Genomic DNA, 22,427 nt, shown 5'->3' on the forward strand with positions numbered 1-22,427 from the left:
GCTTGAATGATACCATGCACGTTATACTCTCCAATACACACTATACAGTGCACATTGAAAATGCATTTAGGTTTCTTTCTGTTAATCGTTGAAAACAATCTGATACTGAAAAGTATTATGCTAGAATTGCAAGATTATCTTGGAGATCACAACCAGCAATTGCTGGCAGGAGCAGGCACTCTGCTTTTCTGGAAGTCTGCTGCATGAACAGCTGGTTCCTTACTCAACAGGCAAAATCATTTAGTAGTCTGATTACATTGGCTTAATCCTTAAAAAAACAAACAAACCAACAAACCTGCAGTTTTTTCAGGCTGTGTGCATGTGTAAGGGGTTAACACCTTTTACACATTTACGCTAGTTGCCATGATATAGTGACCAGCTATTGTATGACTGCTTTGTAGTGATCATTATAAATTTACTGATGATGCCTTCTGGGATGCATTGAATATTTACCTGAAGTTACAAGACTTTGAAATTAAAAGAATTTCATAATAGGTATAAGTTCCTTCTGAATGAAAGTCATAATTTGTATTAGCTCACCTGACAGGAAACTACTTGTTCATACCACATTTAAAGTAGTAGTAGGGGGAAGAGTAAAGTATGCCTTAATAGAGGGAAACAGTGAGATTGTATGAATGGATGTCACTGTTGGTGTGCAAAACCTTTAGGTAAATGAGAAAATAAAGTATCTTCATGATAATTTGAGAACACAGTGTGTGAAGAATGACAGCATTTTGCTGGCTGAATTTGGTGATCAGTGGAGAAAGTATATTCCATTCCTGATTTTTATCATGGGTTCTGTGAGCATTTAGGCATTAACATCTTTAGTTCTGCTGAGTTCATAAGGACGCTGGTCCTGATGAAGTGGTGGCCAGAACACATGGATTTTCTTGACCCTTTCAGTAGTGAGGAATGAAGCCTGGTGTAGCAGCAGTATAGCATGAGTGGCTTTAGGGTTTTTTGATGAGGTATGGGTTGGTTGGTTTGTTTATTGTAGATGCAGTTACACTGGCAAAACTGCACTCTTTTGGCAATTGTTTATTGCTTTCAGAAGGTGTGATGGTTTCTGTTGCACCAGTACAAACTGCAGCATTACCATTATGCTTGGATATGCATTAGAGGTGCCTTAAAAAGGTACTAGCATTTGAGTCTCCTCATTTCCATCATGTACATCAGCATTGTGACTAGCCAAATACTTTATGTGTAAGCACAGCCAACGTTCTTACTTCTCTTTCATGCTATATATCAGATCTGATGCCTTCATTTATCCGTCATGGTCCAACCATTCCAAGACGAACTGATATCTGTCCTCCTGACTCAACAACTTCTGCATATGCTTCTGGTGGAGATGGAATTGTTTCCAGAAACCAGAGTTTCCTTCGAACTCCAGTGCAGAGGCCACCTCATGAAATAATGAGACGTGAAAGCAACAGATTATCTGCACCTTCCTATCTTGCAAGAAGTTTAGCTGATGTCCCCAGGGAATATGGCTCTTCCTCACAGTCCTTTTTAACAGAAGCTAATTCTGTTTTGGAAAATGGAGGTGCTGGTGCCCATTGTTACTATTATGATCATTTTTATGATGCCCAGAGGAGGCGTCATTTAAACGATCGCGTACATGAGGACTACAGGTATTATGAACACAACAGCGATCTCTTCCAGAGGATGTCACAGAATCATGGGAGGCACACTTCGGGTAAGTATTAATTCTTGCTGTTTTTAAAATATGGTTTTGGTAAGACTTTAGGTGCAGAGGTATATCTGGACGATTGGAGTCATGCTTTTAGGAGTTACGCTGAAGGGCAGAGCTGCTTTTTAATTACATTTCTGGAAGCCAAGTACACTGTGTGTTCACATTTCTTAGACTTAAGAATTTGAGCACATATATCCAGAAGGAAAAATATGCTTAAACCAGGATTTGTTTATGAAGTAAATGGGCTAAGGTCAGGCAAGTTTTTAATTTAATGCCAAGCACATATGCAGTGCCTCTATACAAAGTTGAATTGGTTGCTGGCTAATAAGGATTTTATTCATTAGGACGTATCTACTATTTTCATGACATAGAGAATAACCAACACCTCTAAATTGTAACATTGCCATTTCATTTTACTGTTACTGTATTTTAACTATCATCATGTTACTATTTAGTTTTATTGTGTTAATTTGACATCAGTAATTATAAATAGTCAAAGGGTGGCATGACTGTTTTGCATAATTAGCAAATTAGCATATAATTAGTGCTGAAATTGACATCCTAGTCCTTAATGCTTTTTTTTCTCTTTAGCTTGTAGTATTGTTTGTAAATGTGCCTGTTTCCTCCTCAATTTCACTGGAACTTGTCTTTGTTTACTAAAGGAAGAACAGCATAAGAAAGAAGAATCCATTAAATATTACTTTTTTGAAATATTTGATTCTATGTGTGGTGCCACTGAAGAATAATTCTTTGGTGCGGTGTGCTGTTGTGAATCTACTAGTGGAATAAAAAGTCTGGGATTACAATACTGGCCACAGAAAGGTGACCTTAAATGTAGTAAACTTTGCTGTATTCCAGCACTGTATATACTACAAAAAACTGTTCAAGGAGGAGTTTGAATCAAACATTTCAAACCTGTAAATAATGTACCTTCAATATGAAATAGTTGTTTGTTTGCCATTACTTGTAGTCTGTCAACAAATTAGCTAATCGTCTCTAGCAAAATAAATCTCCTGTCTAGAAAAACAAATCTGGGAAGAACATCAACTTCTAAGGCTACTGACCTGGTGGATGGAATTATAACCCAACAATGCTTTGTGGGTTTTTTACTACAGAAGCATTTCCATGAAAAGTGACAGAAGAGTAGTGCTGGTGTTACTGCTGTCAGCCAGTAAATTCCGAAATACTAAAGTTTAAGACTTGCTACTTCAATCCTTGCTTATTTTGCTAAATGCTTATACATCTGATCTACCTAGATTTTGCATGAAAGCCCTCCATCTCTGTCAGTTGTTCAGACCAGTCATCAAACGCTTACCTGGTCTTGTAAGCAAAACTAGTGTGTGCTGCAGTGTAGGGAGGACAGACAGGAGGGCAGGATTTCATAAACCAATCCCATCAATTTAACATTTAAAATTACTATAGTAGCTGTGTGAGGAAGATGTAAAAAACTGGTACTGTACTGCTACTGGGCAAAACTGAAATGATCTTAAGTGGAAATGGAGTTCTAGCTATTAGTTTGAAAGTGGAGTTTAATCTAGCAAATTTTTAAACCAAGGTGAAAGTAGGGTTTTCCAGACATGGATTTCTCAATTGTAGCAACACGGATTTCTCTCTGAACAGACTTCCCCTCTCCTCCCCTGCCCACTTGTCAGCATACCCCATTGGCTACTGGAAACATAAAGGAGCTGCTGATGCTTGTTTGGTCTTTTGTCATTCACTCTCATACTTTCACATTTGATATTTTGAACAAATTCTATGCATATTTTGTAATGGGTGAGTATTCAATCTGTGTTTGTAGGGAGAGACAAAAAAAGGTGGGCCTTCTGTCTGCCAAAGTGTTTCCCTTCTCCTCTATTTTTTTTTTTGTTTTCATCACAGCATGAATGTGAACTCTATTCCTCTTTCAGTTTCACTGCAGTAAGAATATTGACCGATGCCCTTAACTTTTGTACATCTTTTCTAGAACTGTAAAATAATTATGTGGCCAAAAATAAGAAAACCTTAATTTTCTTACTTCTTTCATCTCACCATTAAGCTGCTTTTTGTTTGAACCATCCATTGTCTGCAAACCTACAGTGTTTTCCTTGAGATACACTAATTTTTCTGTAATTTCTAGTTCCCTTTTTCTCTGCGTTTCCAGAATATTGAGGCAGGCCTTTCACTTTTCATTGTCTTTGTCTAAATTACTTGCTTTACACATATCCATTGTTGTTTCTAAACGTTTCACCTAATCAAAATTCTTCAAAATAATTGATGTCAGAATTGCCCAACACCCACAGTTTCAATGTAAATTCTGTTAATTAGCTAGAATGTGTAAATTCTGCCTCCTACCCTTTTCTTCCTCTCCCACCCTGCATCAGAAGGTCCCCTCAGTCAGTTCTGTTCTGGTTTGGGTTGATTGCTGCAGAAATATTCCCTGGTGAACACAAGGTGTACTTGCTGTCGGTGAGTGATCCTTCATTTAGTGCTGGTTGCAGCTGGGATGACATTATAGAAGCAGTGATCTGGAAGTGGTGTGTGTGAATTTCAGCTTTCATTCAAAATAGAGATTCCATTCTTTATAATTTGGAGAGAAGTTAAAACCATGATTTTATTGTGATCTTCATACTCAAGAGTATTCAGCAAAGTACAAGAAAGTCCCATGATTTTTCAGCAGTTGATGTTGACAACATTGATACGTTCTTTCACCTTGAAGTCATGTTTTCTGTCTCAGTATGATTCAATTCTACCATGTCCTTCCTCTCTTATTTTCATTAGATTTGGTTTTAATTAGCAATCTAGCTGTTTTTTCCAGAAATAAGAGATATTTGAGTTATTTCCTGATTTTGTACGTTTTGCTACCTCTGTGGCATTTCTTTATTTTTATTTTTTTTTTTAATAGCGTCCATTTCAAACTTGATTCTAAGAGACTTTACCTATCTTTCCTCGACATCTCTTTCCTCTCTTCTAGGTTAAAGGTTTGGGGAGGTCTGTGGTTGAAGTTATATCTACAGTATAGATTGGAACTAACTTGTAACCAAGACCTCAGAGTTATTTGTACCTGTTTGAGCGGTAAGCTTAAAAATTCTTATGTGTATATGAAAATTGCTGAGATTAAAATCACAGTGTAAAGGGACTTTCTGATGATGCATTGTAAGCAGTTGACTGTGGTGTCAGAAGAGAAAAGCAATTAATCCTGTGAGCAGAGAATCCAGTACACTTTTGTGAAAGTAGGTTCATCTCGTGTTAAATTGTACCCCTTAAAAACTGCAAACTGGTATTCATGCTTAATATAAGACCAAAATAGAGAAATACAAATTATTAAATGAAACCTATTTAGAGGTAAAGTTGCAGGGCTGTTCTTTTTAGGCGTGTGTACTTCACTTGTTTTTGAACAAATGGCAGTTCCTGCCCTTTTCTTCTTATGTGCTGATTTTGCAGTAATTTCTTTGTAGAATACTTTTCAAAGCTTTCAGAGTACTTCCTGTTATTTCCTATTTGTGAATTTATGCTTACTTGGAATGCCCCATTCTCTCTGCAAACGAGATAGTTGTGCTCAGGAAGTACCTTCAGATGCTTTGGAATGGGTAAGAAAGGCCTAGAAGCCTCTTTTGCTTTTTTCCTTACTACTTACTCCCTTAAAATTAAGCAGTTTGTTCGTGTTCTCTTCCTGTTCTTCATCCTAGTTTGATGAGGGGAAGGGAGAGGATTTTGGCATTCTGAAAAAAGGTTCTTGAGACAATTGACCTAATGAAAAATTAATTCGAAGGTCTTTTGTTTGGCTAGATCTGTTCTTTAACGCTTTAAAATTTTGTTGAAGCTAGTTGTGGGGAGTTCATAGTCTCTGAAACTTCTCTGCCCACATCAGCATTGTGTCTAATAAACTAAGTGAGACTTTCTGTTCTTTTGGGTTTTTTTCCTCTTTCCCCTGCTCTGGTGATACCGTTTTTCTCCTGTGCTTTCTACCAGGCAGCTGCCCTTTGCTGACCAGGAAGTCTTTCATCCTAAGAACTTTGACTTCTTTCCGGGAAGATTTTCTTTACCATGAAACCCCTTCACTGGGTAGTGAAAGCATTAACGCGTATCCCTTACCGATTTTTGTTCCATGCTAATGGAACAAACCAAACAGAATCTCCTGGACTGAAGAAGATACTACATATTTGTCACACTAGTGATGTCACTAGGTTAAGATACATTTTTAAAGAGAAGAATATTAAATGAAGGAACTCTGCATTGATACAGTGCATTGGAATGTGCTGCTCAAAGTTTGGGTTCTGGAATTAGGACACCCTATTGTTGAAAATACAACTGAATATAGGGCCTAGCCTTCCTTAAAACTCTGAGTATTTTAAATCTTACTAATAGTAGTAATAAGTGGTTGCTGTCCCTTTGCACTTTGTTTTTTTCAAAGTGTCAAGAACATACACAGCAATACTTCTAAGCAAACAAACTGCATTGAAGAGGATTTTACTATTCTGTGATTCTTTTGCTTTGAGACAGCATATAATGCCTCTCAGCCTGGTTGACAAGTTATTTCAAGACCTAAAACTGAAGGAGGTACTAAGTTTTACAAGAGAAGGAAAAAGCAAAGCCACAAATGATGTTCAGTATTGATGTTACTTAAAAGCAGCAGCTGAACCAAAGTATACCCGAAACATATACCATTATGAAACATAATTAGCAAATGAGGCTAGACAAGGTCTAAAAAGGCAACCTGCAAAGATTTACAATTGCAAAAATTAAAATTCATTGTGGACCATTCTTGAGATTTGATAGTGGCACTCAGGGGAATTTATAAAGAACTATGCTTATCCTTAAGCAGAGGAAAGGAGACTCCTAACGTTTAGAAAAAGCAGGTAATTTAAACAACTCTGTTCCCTGGGAAAGCAGGAAGAATGTGAATTTCTGTCTTGACATAGATGAAACAGCATGTGAACAAGAAAACCCCAAGTAGTCACAGTGAACTCGTTTGACTAGTCTGGTTTTGCTTATCCTCCACTGACAGGAAAATTACAGGGGTTACACTAGGTATTTTAGTAAAAATGGTTCCTGTTTTAAGTTAGTTTGTTTTCTGTAGATAGTTTGCATTGTGTTATGTAAATGTGGTACCAGCCTGTGATGCAGGGAATATCCTGGGAGTGCACAGTAGAATCCTGTGTGAAGTTTCAGGCTAGTATGAAAATGCTTTAGGGCAAAGACCTTACCTCAGATTTAAACACAGAAGAGTCTTGTACTTTGGCAGTATGATACACAAAAGGTAGTGCTCGTAGGAGGTGGTTTCAGGCTGTCTTGTAACTTTCTTTTTTGATTTATGCTTTGGAAAAGACCACATAGGAATGTGCTCTTCCAAGCGTTGTTCAGTCTTACTGATGCTTACAGGTGTATATATATGAAGGCCAATTTTCATGTTCTCTTACTGTTCAAAATCATAGCAGGAGCTATTTCTCTTGCATGTGTATCCACTTTCCCTTGAAGGAAGCATCTGCTGAGTTTTATAAGGAAAACTAACATACAGTTTCTTCTGATCTCTAGTACCTCCAGTTATATAAACAAATGGCTAAATTGTCCTGATTGCTGATTTAAATGCCATGGTAGGTTGATGGTTGTGAGATACTATGAGTATTCCCTGAGGTCTTCAAACTTCCAGCACACAGAGTATTTCAATATGACCTGTGATTTTAAGGGGAAAAATGCCCATTAAGACTATATATGATAATTACAACCTGAAGTATTGCAACTGTCAGTTTATAAATCTGGCCTTTGATTCATAATTAGAGCTTGCTAGTTGTAGAGGCATGGAATGCTGTTCGAAACGGGTAACTGATAGAGCTGTATAGGTTATATCTTAACAATACAGCTCTGATTCTTCATAGGTGAAGTCAAAATGGCAAAAAGAATGTGTGTTGTATCTGTGGCCCAGTGTTATTTTTGTTCTTTGCATTTTGAAAATTAAAAAAAAAAATAAGCTAGCATTGTAGCTATGTAGCATGAAACCATGTGGCTAGAATTAGATGATTGTACAAGCGCAGAACTGCCAGTGTTGCCTTTCAGTTGGGTACAGCATTACTTTTCAGCCTGCTTTTTAGGTGATTTCTCTATCTAACCTAGATTTTGGTTTTCCTCGCTACCTGAGTCCATCTTCCAGTCTTCTCAGGCTTTTTGTATGAAGAGATACAGGCATAAAGTCAAGAGAACTTGTGGTGCAAAGGATGGCTTGTGCAACTTCTAATACCAATGTCCAAATGTTGGAAACCATTAATCTTTACCTCAAGGAATGAATATATATGTATTTGCTGCTGGAATCATGCTAGAATTTAAGTAGGATAAAGCATAATAAAAATACAGACGTGCTGATTTTAACAGTAAACAGAAAAATATGTTTATGCCTCTGTGAAAGTTCTTTCCCCAGTCAAGTTTGTGTGTTCAGGTCTTCTGATAGTGGTGATTTAATAGTCACTGTTCATACATGCTCAAAACCACAACACAGTGATCCAGTTAATTGGAGAAAATACCGGATTTGTTTATCCAAAGGTCAGGAAGCCTCCAGGATGTATCTTCTCACTGGAAGTAAAGGTCTAGGTTGCTTAATCATAGTATTGAGATGGGAGCTATCACAGGAACACAGCCATCAACTTTCCTTTATAGATTACCTAAAATTAGGTAAGTACTATTACAAGAGGAAATACTTCAAAGCCAAATAGTTCAGAACATGACAAGGCTAGGAAAAGATCTGTAGGTGAGCACCGATGTTTTAAAGAACAATATGTGGGAGGGAGTTTGAGAGATTTATTTATTTATTATTTACTCAGTTGCTTTAGAGCCTTCCCATTACTTTATTATTGATGACTGCTGGCTTGTATGAGAATGACAGCCCATCCAGTTTTCAGTCTGTCATTTTATATGTAAATTAATGTTTTAACAGAGATCCCTTGGCTGGCATGCTTTAGTGTGTACGTGTCGCTGAAAAGGACCACTGCCTTTGTCAGCCAGCAAGAGTCTGAAATTGTCTGAGAAATAGAACAACTTGGCTGCTGCTTCAGTATTACTGTTGTCTTTTTGAGTTAATGACCACACCTGGAACCTATGTTTAATAGCACTTCAGATGAGATGGACTTTGCCTTTTCCTTCCACTCTCAAAAAAATAATCACACAAAAAGGCTATTTCTGAAATAGAAGGGAAAGTGTGTGTTCCTCAGGCAGTAAGTGTGGTGCTTGTGATGGAGTCACTTTGTGACTTAAAAGAACATAGAAAAAGTGGCTCCTGTACCCCTTAATCTGGCAATGGGAAATAGTAACACACAAACTCTGATGAATACTGTGATTGAATAGATGCATTTGATTGTGGGATAAAAAGATAATTGGTATTTCTTTAAAGCCAGGGACTGTTTAACTGTAGAACTCTGGGTAGCTGAAGGTAGCTACTTAAACAAATTTTAAGATAAAGTTGAATTTGTGCCAGTGCTTCCAGTAGGTAGTATTCCCAGGAATGGAAAGAGACCTGCAGAATTCTTGATTATGTCACTTGGGTTTTGTGTTTGGTTTTGTTGTTTGCTGTTGGTTTGCATTTTGTTTGTTTGGGTTTGGGTTTTTTGGTTTTCTGTGATTATTATTATGGCTTTAATTTCAACTAGCTTTCTATGTATCCAGAGTGTACAGAGGGAAGGAAAAGGTGAAATTGGAATTGAGTTTCTTTAGTACGTCTCTCGGCATCCAGCATGCTAATTTTTAAAACATAAAACCTGTGTGTATGTTACAGAAAATCACGTATTTTAAAATGCTGGTGAACAGTATCTTAATTTATTTAGTGATAAATCCCGAATGTGCCGTTATTTCTGGGACAGAGATGGGAACTTCGTTCAGCTACTGATCCCTGTCAGGTCTCAAACCGCCAATACACATAAGCCAGGCTTCAGTTCTCTTGCTGGAGGAGGCCTTCAAGTGCAGCCCACAGCACCAGGAAAAGCTGGAAATTCTTTCCATGCGCCTCCTCAGCATTCTGAACCATAGGGGCTCACTTCCGAAGAAGAGCAAGATATAGAGAAGCAGCTTTACAGTCTATTAGACAACAGAACTTCCTTTCAAGATCTGTGGGAGTGAAGGAGGAAAGGGGCAGAAGGGGATGAGGAGAAGAGATGGGGAGATTTTGTGACTCACTCTGAAAGGGTCTGTGAATCTTGTCTGGTCAGCATTTGAGCAGCCTGACTATCCCAACCAGCAGGGATCCTGCATGGATCCAGCTCTTCTGTTTTCTCTTGTTACTGCTGACACTTTTTAGGCATGATTGCATGCACTTCCATAGTAACATTCAGTGCAGGATAGTGCTAACTTACATCTCCTTCCTCTGTTAGTTTACCTGGTCCTGTTACTTGACCTGTTAGTGTGAAGAGCTTTGTTGGAATTCAGTGATTTTTCTACATAGTTGTAATTTCTGGCTAAATAGAAAAAGAAATAGCTATGAGGTTTTTGTAGATAAATAGTTTTGATGCAGCTGTAATAACATTAGCAGAAACTGTTATTTATGTAAAGCTTTAACATTTGTAATCTTATTATCAGCTCTCTGCTCAGCAAATTGAGACAGCAGTAAAAGCTTCATCCCTGTTATGTATGCTAATATATGTCTGTAATTGAAAACAGCAGGTATGCTTTAACTGTCTCTGAATGAATGTGTCTAGTGAAGCTGGAGCTGGAGGAGAGCAGAACAAGTGAGACTTAAAAGGGGAGTGCTATTTTGACTCAGTTGCCCTTTTTCACTAACATACAAGTGCATGTTCCGTAAAGGCCATGATATTGTTCAATGCTCATAGAGTGCCTGGAGGGGGGAAGTTGACTTTGCACATAGTGTTGGGGTTCAGTATTACTGGTTTAGCTGAATGTTGCTTTCTGGTTTTTTTCTTTTAGGCATTGGTAGAGTTGCTGCTACATCTCTAGGAAACTTAACAAATCGTAGTTCTGAAGATTTACCTCTTCCTCCTGGCTGGTCAGTGGACTGGACTATTAGAGGAAGGAAATACTATATAGATCATAACACTAATACAACCCACTGGAGCCACCCACTCGAGCGTGAGGGACTGCCTCCAGGATGGGAGAGGGTTGAGTCAGCAGAATTTGGAGTGTATTATGTAGATCACATCAATAAAAGAGCTCAATATAAACATCCTTGTGCTCCCAGGTAAGACGTCTGCCTTCTCTTCTGTGACACTTGGTTTCTTTCTTAAGCCAGTTTAGAAAGTGGAATTATTTTTGACTCATATAATGTGCCAAAAGCTTATTTTTAGAAGTAAGCTTTACTGGTTCTTGACTAAGATTTTTAGAAGTAGTTGTAATTGTTAGGTTTCTGTCTCATGTGTTACTGTCTTAAGTTTAGAAACAGGATATTGTTCCTAACTTGCTAAAACAAAGCAGCTATTCTCTTCAACTGTCAGTAAACCAACAAAGTTGCCGAGAACAGAATTCAGTTGCATATTGAAAAGAAACTCAATCTGATGTTCCAGGAGACTGAACAAATAGCACATACCATCTGAAACATGAATTAAGTCTTGTCTAGAACAAACCCCAGCATTTTAGCTACTCAGAATTTCAAGGTAAAATAATGTTAGTATGCACCAAATCTAACAGTTAATTTCTGGTACTTAATCTATCTTGCTGTTACCCAGGAAAAGAAAGATTTTTAACATGTGGCACAAAAGGTATGCATGTGAAAATACCCTTTGTTACAAATGGAATAACTCTTACCAGCTGCTGCCTGAATACGTTCATTCTAATGTATTAAATGGTGGATTACTTGGCTGAATCAGTACTTGCCTTTTTAACGTGTTAAAAACATTCTGCTTTAGTATCAAGGTAGTGGGCAGTAGGTGAATAGGTCCAAGATAAGTTTTACAGCGTGCTAGCAAATAGCAGCAACACGCAGTTGTGATTGGAGTGAAGCATAAAAATAGTGGCAGAAAGTTGCTCTCACTATAGGCTTGCTGAGGCAACACTCCATTTGTGGTTGCATCATCGGCCTTTGCATGTATTAATCTGTGTACTGATGTTAACAAGTTAGTGATATTGGTATGTCTTAGTTATTGCTTCAAGGTTATGGACTTTGTCTTCCTTTGTGCAGCGTTCCCCGTTACGACCAGCCTCCCCCAGTGACTTATCAACCGCAGCAAGTGGAGAGAAGCCAGCCCCTCCTCGTCCCTGCAAACCCCTACCACACTGCAGAGATTCCAGACTGGCTCCAGGTCTATGCCAGGGCTCCTGTGAAGTAAGCTTTGGGGTTTTTTTCCCCTTTTAATTTCACACATGCATTGCTTAAAAGGAAAATGAATTTTGATGACTGAAAGTAGAACTCTAGCTGGTATCTATTTCTTAATTGCATAGGCACTATTGCCAACAGCGCACGAGTAAGTTGTACCAAACATGCATCACATTAGTTTGCTTTGGTTTAGGCATTACTTAAAATTATCACAGTACTACTGGCAGTTCACATGATTTGCAGAATGACATGTTAGAGAGCTGAGGATGTGATTTACGTTCAGCATATTGGTGAGTACAGCACCATGTGCTTATAAACTATGTGAAAAATTTTTAGTGTTAACTTCTTAATCTATATCTTACCCCTTTTTAAAAAAGACAGATTTTCCTTCGCAATTAAGAATTTTTATACAGTCTGAAATCTCTTGAATTAAAAGCTATGTGTTAGTACAGGGCATCTCCTCCAAGAAAAGATTTGAATCAGCATAATGAAACAAATTAAGTTTTCTAATGGGTGCAGCTCTGCAGAAGAGTAACACTAAATAGAAAAGCAAAAAAAAAAATCCAGATCTATTTTAATCTAATTATGAAATCATGTACTTTTTCATAAGAGGAATGTGAAGAAACTGAGTTATACAGTAATGAATAGGTCAGTCTGTAGTTGCAGATTCAGACTGTTTATGATGTTCAGTGACTTCGACTAAAACATCCTCTTTTGTTAGCTGCTTCTATTAACTATGATTTGAATGGGGTTTATTCTTGTGGCTTCTGGGCTTGCCAGCAGCCCATAAAGATTTAAATTGGCCTAAAATCCACCAGTACACTTACGCACCAGGGACATACACATTCCTGTAACCTATGGGAGGACTTGTTTCCTAGAAGTACTTCTAGGTTTTGGCTGCAGCTGCAGTTCTTCATTTAGGTCTTTGGCACATCCAGGCAATGTAGTTTTAAATATTTCAGCCTGTATTGTATGGATTCTTGTTGGTACTTTTCTTGAAACTTGAGAAGCAAAGTTAAGACAATTTAAACAATTTAACGTTAACAGGAATGTCTTAAATTTGTCTCAGCCTGCTAGATATATAAGAAAAAAAACCCACCAAACCACAACCTAAAATATTTAATTCATTCAAGCTGTTTAAATAGAATTTACATTGTTCAGAGCAATCAAAAATCATGTATTTTCCAGTATCCTTTTAGCCTTCCATTACAGTAGTGCTGGTAGTAATAGGAATATTGTAATTCTCCAACACTTCTGTGAAGATGTAAATTCTGATTTATGCTAATATTCTGTTGGAAAACTGAGTAAGAGTGGTAGCAGCTGGCTCAGTGTCATCTCATCTTGAGGGCTTCTTAAGGAACAATTGATAAATGGTTCTCACTGTTATTAAAATCCAGATCACTTCTGTATTTTCAGTGTAATTTTAATAATGAACCTCTTCTTGCCAAAGCAACTGGCTTAAACCTTAAGAAGAACATCCAGTAATGCTTTTAAGTTCTCCAGTAGTATTGTCCAAAAGCTGAATATGAGAACAGTATGAACATCCTCCTACGTTCTGGTGCAGAAATGGAAGTAAGCAGCCACACTTTCATAACAGCAGTAGAGGAATACCTTTTGCAATCTGCTATTTGCAATTTAGTGTAAAAATCTCTTGATTATCAGAGCAGTTTTGTACTGAAATCGTTGTGGTCTGTTTTGTTATGATTTGTTACTTAATGCTTGACACTAGCTTGATTTAGCCAACTAAAGGCCAGTTGTTTTTGTTGAGTAAAGTAGCTAATCATAGCAAAAATAGGTAATGTTAGCTTTTGTTTCACGAGTTTCTCTAAAGGATAAGAATTCTGGCTGCTGGAAAAATCTAATGGAGAGTTCAGTAGGTGTTAGCCATAATACATCCCTATTTTAGTGAAAAATGGTCAAACTGTTAAGATAAAGAAGATACTTGGCTCACTACACGATGAAGAGGCCTTGATGTCTAGTTGAGGTAACAATTTCCTATATCAAGGTATTTTTGATAATTTGAAGCATCCTTTTTCCTCTCTCCTGGCATCTTGTTTTGCGAGCAGAAGTGCAGTTATCAGAATCCGAGTGCAGTGGAATTGAGATTCCTAGCTAGCAGTTAAGCCTTTGCTTGCCTCTAGAACGGAGTGTTTTTCCAACTATCCAAGTTAGGCAGCCCAATCTGGTAGGTGTTCCCACAGTATGTTGGACTGCACGCATGGGACTTCTCAGGGTGAGGAGACCAAAAATGCCTTTCTTTTACGAGAGATCATGGTTCCATTCTTCCCCCGTCTCTTTTGAACCAAGGATCACAGAATCATAGAATGGGTTGGATCGGAAGGGACCTTAAAGATCATCCAGTTCCAACCCCCTGCCAGGGGCAGGGACACCTTCCACTAGACCAGGGTTGCTCCAAGCCTCTGTGTCCAACCTGACCTTGAACACTGCCAGGGATGGGGCAGCCACAGCTTCTCTGGGCAACCTGTGCCAGTGTCTCAACACCCTCACAGAGAAGATTTTGTTACTAATATATGATCCAATTCTGTCCTCTTTCAGTTTAAAGCCTGCTACAAACTGCAGGATCTGAACACAGGACTTTCTTCTTCCAGCTCTAACCAATTGGCTGTAAATATTCAGGGCAGGTCAGTGTCTCTTGTGTTGAAAGTGTCCTGTTTTATATTAAATACTTGATACCTACTTGGAAAAGCACTGGAGACTGGGCATCCTGGCTGCGTATTCTGTCTAGTAAGTTCCTGCTTTCTAACCCAGGAGGAAAAGCTCTATACTCTGCAGGAATTTTGAACTAACATGTTTTCTCCCCTTGATTCCTGGCTCTGTGACTAGTTGTCCTTCTAAAGAATGTGAGTCTGGGTCAGGTACTGGTACTCTGTGCCATATTCCTCTATGCATCTCTCTGGTTAGTGTTCCTAGACCTTCAATCTTTTGAATTGGAATGAGCCAATTCTCACTGCTGATGGCTTCATCTTTAAGTAGACTTCTTGCCCTGTTCCTTGGCAGGCAAAATGAAGCTCTAACACTGGAAAGTAATCCTGATGTGCTGCTTTTCTTGAGAAACTGTTAGCAGTGAGAGCTTCCAAGAGCTAAGAAACACCAATGTTTTATCATCATCTGTGGTGCAGACCCCAGAAAACCTGCAAACACATTATTGCGTGTGATGGAGCTTTGTTTTCCTTTCTGCTTGTGTTGCCACCTTAGCAAGAAACAGTCCTTCCACTGAGAATCAGCCTTGCTGCAGCCTGTATTTTGATATATGCCATTGCCCCAGAACATTTGAAAGGATCCATCAGCCCAGGGCAAGCCTGGGGAAGTCCTGCTGCAGTTGAACTCAGTTCATGATGAGTGGGAAAGGAGCAGAGAGGGAAAGATGGTGTTCACGTAAACTCAGTCACCAAATGCATACAAAGATAGCTGTACTTGGCAAAACCTTCAAAGCAGCAGCGTGCAGTCCACTTCTCTCTGGAGTTTGGTTTCTGTATTGACAAAACCAGCTGCAAGTTGGGGTTTTTTTCTCACTTTTGGGGAAGAGTGATTTTAGCAGTGCAGCCCTGTCAAGACTTGGAATGACTTTAATATAGAAGCTGTTACTTAGGAAGGTTATAGAAGCTGTGGTTATTTAAGTTCTTAAAATTCCTCAGAAGCATCTTTGCTAGTCATTTGCATGTCTTGGTGCTTCTGATGCATACAGCCTTCCAAGTATGTCCTTGCAATATGTAATGCAGTTTATTTGCATAAATTTACTGATATTTTGGCTTCAGCCTCCACTCAAGTGAATGTATCTTCTCATATATGGTGGTAGTGGGAAGAATACAACAGCAATTGATTGACTTAGCAGCTGAGTTTGTTTCCATCTCAGTTGGGTATTCCTAAGGGAGGAGTTCAGGGTGGTGCCGATGTTTTGGACTCTGGGCATGTGTCGCCAGGGGACATGCCCAGGCTCACAGCAGCTCATCTTTTCCAGCATGGGGAGTAAGAACATGCATGATTTATAGCTGCTGGTCCTTGCATTGCTCCCTTGACACCCACCCTGCTCCCCATGGGGACAGATCACTGCCCATGTGAGCTGTTAGGATGTCCCTGACTGGTGTGAGTACTTGCAGCTGTTACTTATGGCCTTGGATGCCTCCCCACTCAGTCATCCCTGATCCTGTCTTATAACCCCCCTTTTTGGGGTCCGGTGGCATTCATGACCCACAGATTAAGACACCCTGATTTAGATTATTGCTGCTACTTAACCAAGATGGGGATGGAGTCCAGGAGCACTTGTTAAGGCTGAAAAAAGAACGCTTTGGGAACAGCAGCAGGTGGCAAAGGAAGACTTCAGTATTCTGCCTTTGGTGAGGTGCTGGCTGGCGAGCATTGGGATTAACTGTGGAAATAATTTGGGTTTTTTTCTGTGTTACTCTTAAAAGATGTTTGACTGCTAAATCTTTGAGCCTTGTCATGAATGGAATGGCTGGTCTCATTGCTTCCAAAAGGTATTTTCTGCGTTGGTTTATTTATAATGAGTTAATAGGATCTTTATTTCTGGACTTTCTCTTGTTGTATTATAGCGATTCTGCAGTTCAACTGTAAGTGATGTTTCTCTGACTCACTTTGAGCCACAGCTCCCTGTCTTCTGGTGTTAATTATTTCCTCACCTAAAACACGCTGACGTAGATTGTGATCAGTGGCTGTACAACCATGAGGCCAGTTCTTAAGAAAGTGCCCAGAACACACTGCGTGGTTGCTTGCAGAGGTTTGCAGATAATCCCCCCTTTCTTTTTCTTTATCAAAACAGATACGACCACATTCTGAAGTGGGAGCTCTTCCAGCTGGCGGACCTGGACACGTACCAGGGAATGCTGAAGCTGCTGTTTATGAAAGAACTGGAACGTATTGTGAAGCTGTACGAAGCGTACAGGCAGGCGCTCCTCACCGAGCTGGAGCACCGCAAGCAGAGGCAGCAGTGGTATGCCCAGCAGCACGGCAAGAATTTTTAAGCAAACTCTTGTTTAAGATAGACTTTTCTGAGGACACAAAGAGCTTTAAAAGGTTTTCACACTTAAAACTATGAAAAAGTGCTTTTGTTGAAAAGGCAGCTTATTTTTGTTGATGTTGTTGCACCTTTGTTATTATCCTCTTGAATAATTTTCTACATGTATTACCTATTGTTTATAAAAATGACAAATGTTTGTTAATCTTTTTTCCATACAAGAAGTAGTTTATTATTCTGAAAACCAGCATGGAGTTTAATCAGACACTTGATTCTGGTATCTTTTTCTAGCAGCCGGCTGCATTATTAAGAAGCTGACTGTCTGCTTTTAAAGGGCAATAGATGCAACTACATGAAATGTCCTGGATTCAAGACGTTGTTATAATCCCAGTGACTGTTTCCGGGTATTTCCCTCGGGATGTCATATCCCTCTCTCGAGAGCTCTGCTCTTTGTTTACAGCTATAACAGACAGAACACTGATGCTGTTCCTTTTCAGTAAGGCCCAGTGCTGTAACCAGGCGAAACAGAGCACGAAAGCAAAGTCCAAGTTGCCTTATTTTTTACTTCAGCGAATTACTACTTTAATTTTACTACTGGTTTTCACAGAGATTAGAGGTGGAATTCCTTCCTGAAGACCAGGATCTCTAAGCAAACTGTTCCCTGTTTTTTAAATCCAAGCTAAACTGTGTTTTGTGAAATGTGACCCAGTCACATGGGAAGGTAACGGCACTGTCTGACCAGCTGTGCTACACCGTGACACACAATCATTTTAAACGAGCTTTAGTCTTGTAGTAACATTTCCTTACTTGGGGAAAATTTTTAATTTTACAGTCAGCCTCTCCAGTATTTTCATTTGGTTCATTGATTGTCCTGAAATGTTATTTATGGATTCTTTTTAGTGCAATAAACATTGTTGCAGACAAAAAAATCCCCCCAACATTTCTTGTAAATCCTATTAATTCAATAAAAGTTGTTTTGTTCAGTGAATGGAGGGTTGTCCAACTCTTTTGTTTTGCCTTTTGAAGGTCAAACATTCTTACAAGCAGTACAAGGATCTGATCAGGATGATGAGAGGCAGAAGCTCAGGCTCTCTGAAGTCATGTGGGGTTTGGAGGCTCCAGCTTGGCTGTGCTGAGTCAATGATAGGGTCCCTTGCATCAGGACAGTGAGGTGAGGAGCGGCCAGGGCTGTGGACCTCAGCAACAACCCTTCCTTCAGCTTGGCTTCACCTGATAAGCTTTTCCTCTGCTGTTAAAAACTGGAGACTTGGTTGTTCCCAAGACTTGTAAAACCTTATACGTGAGAGAAGCACCTTCCAGTGGTCAGTCACCCCTGGGCCAGAGACAGGCCAGGAGTGTGTTCCAAATACCAACTTAGCATTAAAAACATCAAAAAGGAAAGCAAGAATGTGAGGAAACCAAGACGAGAAGTGCTCAGCTCATTAGTCAATAACTGCTTCCTGCACCACCACAGTCTTAGGAACCGACAGCAAACTTTAATAGTTCTGACGATAAAAGAATAGAACTGTTGAACACACTTCCGATGCGCGATAATGAATGAATGTATATACAGAAATACAGCAAAATGTTCTCAGTACATCTACAATGTGGCGCTTTGTGCATCGGTTACCAACAGAAAAGTATGCTTCCCCTACCAAACCATAACATCTGTAGCAGAAGTGCCCTTACTGTTTCTGATAAAGCGAGTTAATACATTTTTGTTTTTATAATTAAACAGTTAATGGAAGAAAAAACTTGGTTACATGTTATAACTTGTTCAAGTATCTGAAAATAAGTTGGCTTTTGAATAAGCTAAGGTCTGAAAGATTTTTAGTTGCAGTATCATGTAAATTATGGGTTCTTTAGTGACTTTGTAACAAGTTAAGGGGAAAATAAGGCTTCGTAATGAGCTGGGGAGTATGCTGGCTATTACAAATTAAAAGCACTTTGTAGTTGCGGCAGTACCAACATGTACATATGAACAGAACAAAAAACATGCTGAGGTCTTCCTGTCACACACGGCACCAAGCCACCTTGCACAAGATGTGTTCTCCACTCACACTCTTCTGCAGCAGGAGCTTGTGAGGGGCATGAGGATGAGAGTGCTGGACTGAGGATGAGGTCTCTGTGCCTCCTTCATGCATCGACAGGAACACACCGGGGTTACACCTTCTTCCTCTCCGAGCCCTCGGTGGGCTCTGCTTTCTGTGCAGGGAAGGCGTGCTGGTAGAGGTGCCTGTGCGTCGCCGCCGCGCTGTACAGCTTGTACAGAGCCTGGGAAAAGAGAGAAAGCGGTTGCGTCCCCGGCCCAGCTGCGTGCGATGAGCAGGGTCTGTGCTTTGGCGTCTGTGCTGCAGCGGCAGGGTCAAACCAGCCACAGCGGGCAGTTGGTTTTGTGTTTGTGCACCAACTCTTGATTGTGTCTAACTGCCAGCAGGGAGAAGAACAAAGATCACCTGTTCACTGATTTTTCATGTGTCTCAGCTGTGGGAGAAGCCCCCCTGGAGCTGTATTAAACCAAGGACGACCCAGAGTGTGAGTAAGGGACTCACAGGGGTTAGGAGGTTTTACCCTGCAGGTTTCATTCACAGGAGTTTAAATTTCTGCATCCTCAGCATTTTGGTTTACACCATCAGGCAGGCACATACTGCATCATACAAGGGCTTTGCTATTTAATGTCTAATTGTCTAATTATTTTTCTGCAGATTGTAGACTCTGCATGGCTTGGGTTGGAAGAGACCTTAAAGATCATCCAGTACCAAACCCTGCCACAGGGACACCTTCCACTAGACCAGGTTGCTCCAAGCCCTGTCCAACCTGGCCTTGAACACTGCCAGGGATGGGGCAGCCACAGCTTCTCTGGGCAACCTGTGCCAGCGCCTCAGCACCCTCACAGGGAAGAACTTTTTCCTATCAATCATCTAATCTAAATCTCCCCTCTGTCAGTTTAAAGCCATTCCCCCTTGTCCTATCCCTACATGCCCTTGCCAAAACCCCTCTCCAGCTTTCTTGTCAGCCCCTTTAGGTACTGAAAGGCTGCTCTAAGGTCTTCCTGGAGCCTTCTCTTGTCCAGGCTGAACCCTCAGCCTGTCTCCATACCAGAGGTGCTCCAGCCCTTAGAGCATCTTCATGACCTGCCTCCTCTGGACTCGCACCAGCAGGTCCATGACCTTCTTACCCTGAGGCCCAGAACTGAATTTTCCTGTCTTGACAGAGAAGCCTGGCCTTTGCAAACAGCAGCACCACATGTCCCCATTTCTGCAGGGCAGGAGTGAGCAGGCTGCGGCCTCAGAACCATCTCCACAGGGCGACAGGCGAGAGCTGAACGCCAGGGGCAGCCCCAGCAGGAGCCGCTGCGGTGGCTGCACCAGCGTGGATGTGGGCTGTGTTTCCTGTACAGAACTAACATCAGAGCCACTGCGGGCCTGAGACAAGGCTCCAACCCCAAGGGGTGCTGACAGGCAAGTACCACCACTCTGTCTCCCATGCTGACAGGGCGTTTATACTGAGTGCAAATGACACAGGAGAAGCCAAGATCCTCTCTCTCTATATAGAGGCTCTACCTGCAGCTATACCACGTATAGCTACAGAGGACTTCAGGTGACTGGCTGTCATAGCTCTGTGATTTCAATTTTAAATGAACTTCTCACTGGGGAGGCAAAAGAAACTCAACCAAAACCCCACAAGCTTGTGCTGGGGACCCGAAGACTGTTGGTGAGCCAAGATTAGCTCAGGATGGGGTGGGAAGAAGCAGACAACTGGCAGGAGAGGCTGAAGCCGCAGCAGGGAAGAGAAGGGTGTAGGGGCATGAGACCCTCCTCTGGGGGCTGTTTGGGGTGATGCTTGACCTAACGGGCCTTAGGAAATGGAAGTGGAACTTTGTCTGCATGTGTGTTGGGACTGTTTGGGAATGTAGTAGGTATGGTGAAGGATCCTTCATGCAGCTTCTCTGGGTTTCTTTCTTGAAAATACACTTCAGATCCTACCATAGAGACGTTGAGGTGCTGGAGCAGGTCCAGAAAGGGGCAACAAAGCTGGTGGGGGTCTGGAGAATGTCAGATGAGGAACAGCTGCGGGAACTGGGGTTGTTTAGTCTTAGGGAGAAGAGAAGGCTCAGGGGGGACTTTATTGCTCTCCGCAACTATCTGAAAGGAGGTTGTACTGAGGTGGGGTTGGTCTCTTCTCCCAAGTAACAAGTGGTAACAGCCTCCAGCTGTGCCAGGGAGGTTTAGATCGGATATTAAGAAACATCTTGTCACACAGAAGGTGGTCAGGTATTGGAACAGGCTGCCCAGAGCAGTGGCAGAAACACCATCCCTGGTGTTCACAAACTGCGTAGATGAGTCCCTCAGCGACATGGTTTAGTGGTGGCCTTGGCAGCCCTGGGGTAATGGTTGTACTTGATCTTAAAGGTCTTTTCCAACCTAGTTGATTCTATGATTCTATAAGGGACCTTTTTCCATGCTAAGCCAGTCTCACAGAACTGATTTTTACCTGACATTTGTTCTAGAGTTCATCAGTAGCAAAGACTTTGTCTGCCTCTTGCTGATGCATGAGCCAGAGCAAAGCCCACAGACCCAGTGGGCAGAAAGCCAGTAGCTGCTGAGTACCTGTGGCTCAGCGAGGGACCACAGCGCTGGCCTGGGCTGGCCACTGCCCAAAGGAATGGCTTGATTTTTAATCACATATATTTTTTAGTGGCCTTTTGGACCTGTGATAGCTGCTCCAACTTTCTTTTAAGAGGAACTCCCCATAGAACTCAGTGGCTGAACAGTGTGTTGACAGTGGCAGATGGAGCTCTCAGGCTTTGGTGACACAATAAAAGCTGGAGCTGTCTTTTGTCACACACATCAGTCAGACTGGGGTAGTCTTTGGCTACGATGCTGGATTAATGTGTGCAGTAAGGCTCTCTTTTTTGTTTTAATTAGATGCTGACAGGCTGCCTGTGTGACACCTGCATGGTTGGTGTTTTGGTTTGACCTCTCAGCACAAGAGGAAAATTGGAGACAAAACTGATGGGAGAAAGATGAAAATCCCCACAACAGACATGCTCCCCACCCAAAATCTCTCCCCTGCTTGGCTTCCAGCACCACCTTGGAGCACTGCACCCATGTTAACACCCTTCCCCACGAATCTGGATCCCGGGGAACCACCAGAGCCCAGCCGCCAGTGAGTGCCCTGGTGCAGGGCCGGGATGCCAGGCACTGCCCAGAGCCCTTATGACCCCCCGTCCTCCGTAAGCCAAAGGCAGCGACGCAGCTGAAACGTGCATTTGGGTCCGAGACGCATTTCCCCATCTGGCCCATGGGAGCCGAGCGGTGTTGCATGCAGAGAACAAGAGCCACTTACCTCATTTGTGCTTCCCTGGGGAGAGGCATTGGGAAGGGGGAGACAGAGAAAGAAAAAAGATAGCATCTCTGTATCACACACGGCGCTCATGCCTCTGGACACAGCCACTTGCTGGTGCCACCATGGCCGTGTATTCCCAGAGGGCTTGCCCCATACAGGCTGCCCCTCTTGCG

At 41.1% G+C, this 22,427-nt stretch overlaps 2 protein-coding genes across 2 annotated transcripts in view; one reads left to right on the forward strand and one right to left on the reverse strand.

Moving 5' to 3' along the window:
- Positions 1-1,254: 1,254 nt before the first annotated feature.
- On the forward strand, positions 1,255-16,912 carry SAV1 (salvador family WW domain containing protein 1). Its single transcript, XM_010022185.1, has 4 exons — positions 1,255-1,696; positions 10,571-10,841; positions 11,778-11,921; positions 16,711-16,912. The coding sequence occupies exons 1-4, from the start codon at positions 1,255-1,257 to the stop codon at positions 16,910-16,912; spliced, it is 1,059 nt and encodes a 352-aa protein (XP_010020487.1).
- A 2,142-nt stretch (positions 16,913-19,054) lies between these two features.
- ATL1 (atlastin GTPase 1) overlaps positions 19,055-22,427 on the reverse strand; it is a 21,385-nt gene continuing 18,012 nt past the window's right edge. Inside the window, exons 13-14 of the mRNA XM_010022186.1 lie at positions 22,255-22,269; positions 19,055-19,179 (exon numbers count right to left, since the gene is read on the reverse strand). Of these exons, the coding sequence (XP_010020488.1) occupies positions 19,069-19,179; positions 22,255-22,269 (126 nt within the window). The 3' untranslated portion in view covers positions 19,055-19,068. The remainder of the gene's footprint in view (positions 19,180-22,254; positions 22,270-22,427) is intronic.

Source organism: Nestor notabilis, unplaced genomic scaffold (assembly GCF_000696875.1).
Source record: "Nestor notabilis isolate BGI_N333 unplaced genomic scaffold, ASM69687v1 scaffold2889, whole genome shotgun sequence".
In the NCBI taxonomy this organism is placed as follows: domain Eukaryota; kingdom Metazoa; phylum Chordata; class Aves; order Psittaciformes; family Psittacidae; genus Nestor; species Nestor notabilis.

Excerpts from the sequence above, each read along its gene's own strand:
- SAV1 (XM_010022185.1), top strand. The coding sequence starts at position 1,255 with ATGCCTTCATTTATCCGTCATGGTCCAACCATTCCAAGACGAACTGAT. Across the intron at positions 1,697-10,570 it reads TCATGGGAGGCACACTTCGG|GCATTGGTAGAGTTGCTGCT; the intron begins GTAAGTATTAAT and ends TTTTTCTTTTAG. Across the intron at positions 11,922-16,710 it reads TATGCCAGGGCTCCTGTGAA|ATACGACCACATTCTGAAGT; the intron begins GTAAGCTTTGGG and ends TTATCAAAACAG.